Below are 818 nucleotides of genomic sequence, written 5' to 3' on the forward strand. Positions count from 1 at the left end.
AGCAGGGGCTCAGCCGGCCCCCCCCGGGGGATTTGGGCTGCCCCAGGCAGGGCACAGAGACCCCACCCTGCCTCCCCCGCCAAGCCCAGGCTGTGCCAGACACCGGGATGGGATGGGGTGCAGCGTTTGCCCCCGGTGCTCATGGGATGAGCCACAACCCCCGTGACGTGGGGCTGAGCCACACCGGCACTGGCATGCACCCGCCTGCCCGCGATGCACCCGGGGCCCTGCAGCTGGATCAGTCCCCTGCACTGGCAGCCCCCGCCGGCGGTGCTGCCTTACGCCAGGCAGGATCCGGCTCTGCCCGTACTCCCGGTGACAGGGTTAAACCCCGACCTGGTGGCGCAGGTGGTACCTGGGAGGTGCTCGCTCCATTAATTCTGGCATGTGAGGAGAGCAGGACCAGGAAGAGATTAGATATTAACCTGGCCAGCGCCTCTCACCCGGTGGGCACCCGTCTCTGGGGGCTCCCAGGGCCGGATCCCACCCCGGGGCCCTTCGCCAGGGCTGGAGGGGCCACGGGGCAGGGGGACTCTGCCGGGAAGGGCAGCGTTTGGCAGGAGCTCCGGCCCCGCTTGCGGCAGGCCAGGACCGCTGCCGGCCCCCCCTCGCCGACCGGCGCTTATTTACTTGGAGAGGGAGGTGGAAATGTGCTGACCGCGTCCGCCGGCGGCGAGGGGCTCCGGTCTGGACAGAACCGGCTTGGGTGGAAAACAGCTCCCCAGCCCGAGCCTGAGCAGCGGCGGGGAGGCAGCTGGGAGGGTGAGCGGGGGGCCCCCCTGGCCCTAGGTACGGCTCTCGCCTTCCCGAGGTGAGCC

At 70.7% G+C, this 818-nt stretch overlaps 1 protein-coding gene across 1 annotated transcript in view; it reads left to right on the top strand.

Annotated features, from left to right (window-relative positions):
* Positions 1-146: 146 nt before the first annotated feature.
* The window catches only part of GPRC5C (G protein-coupled receptor class C group 5 member C), a 7,375-nt gene continuing 6,703 nt past the window's right edge, over positions 147-818 (top strand). Inside the window, 1 exon segment of the mRNA XM_009283502.2 lies at positions 147-789. Coding sequence (XP_009281777.2) covers positions 147-789 — 643 coding nt within the window.

Source organism: Aptenodytes forsteri, unplaced genomic scaffold, assembly GCF_000699145.1.
Source record: "Aptenodytes forsteri isolate BGI_AS27 unplaced genomic scaffold, ASM69914v1 Scaffold86, whole genome shotgun sequence".
NCBI classification, from domain to species: Eukaryota; Metazoa; Chordata; class Aves; order Sphenisciformes; family Spheniscidae; genus Aptenodytes; species Aptenodytes forsteri.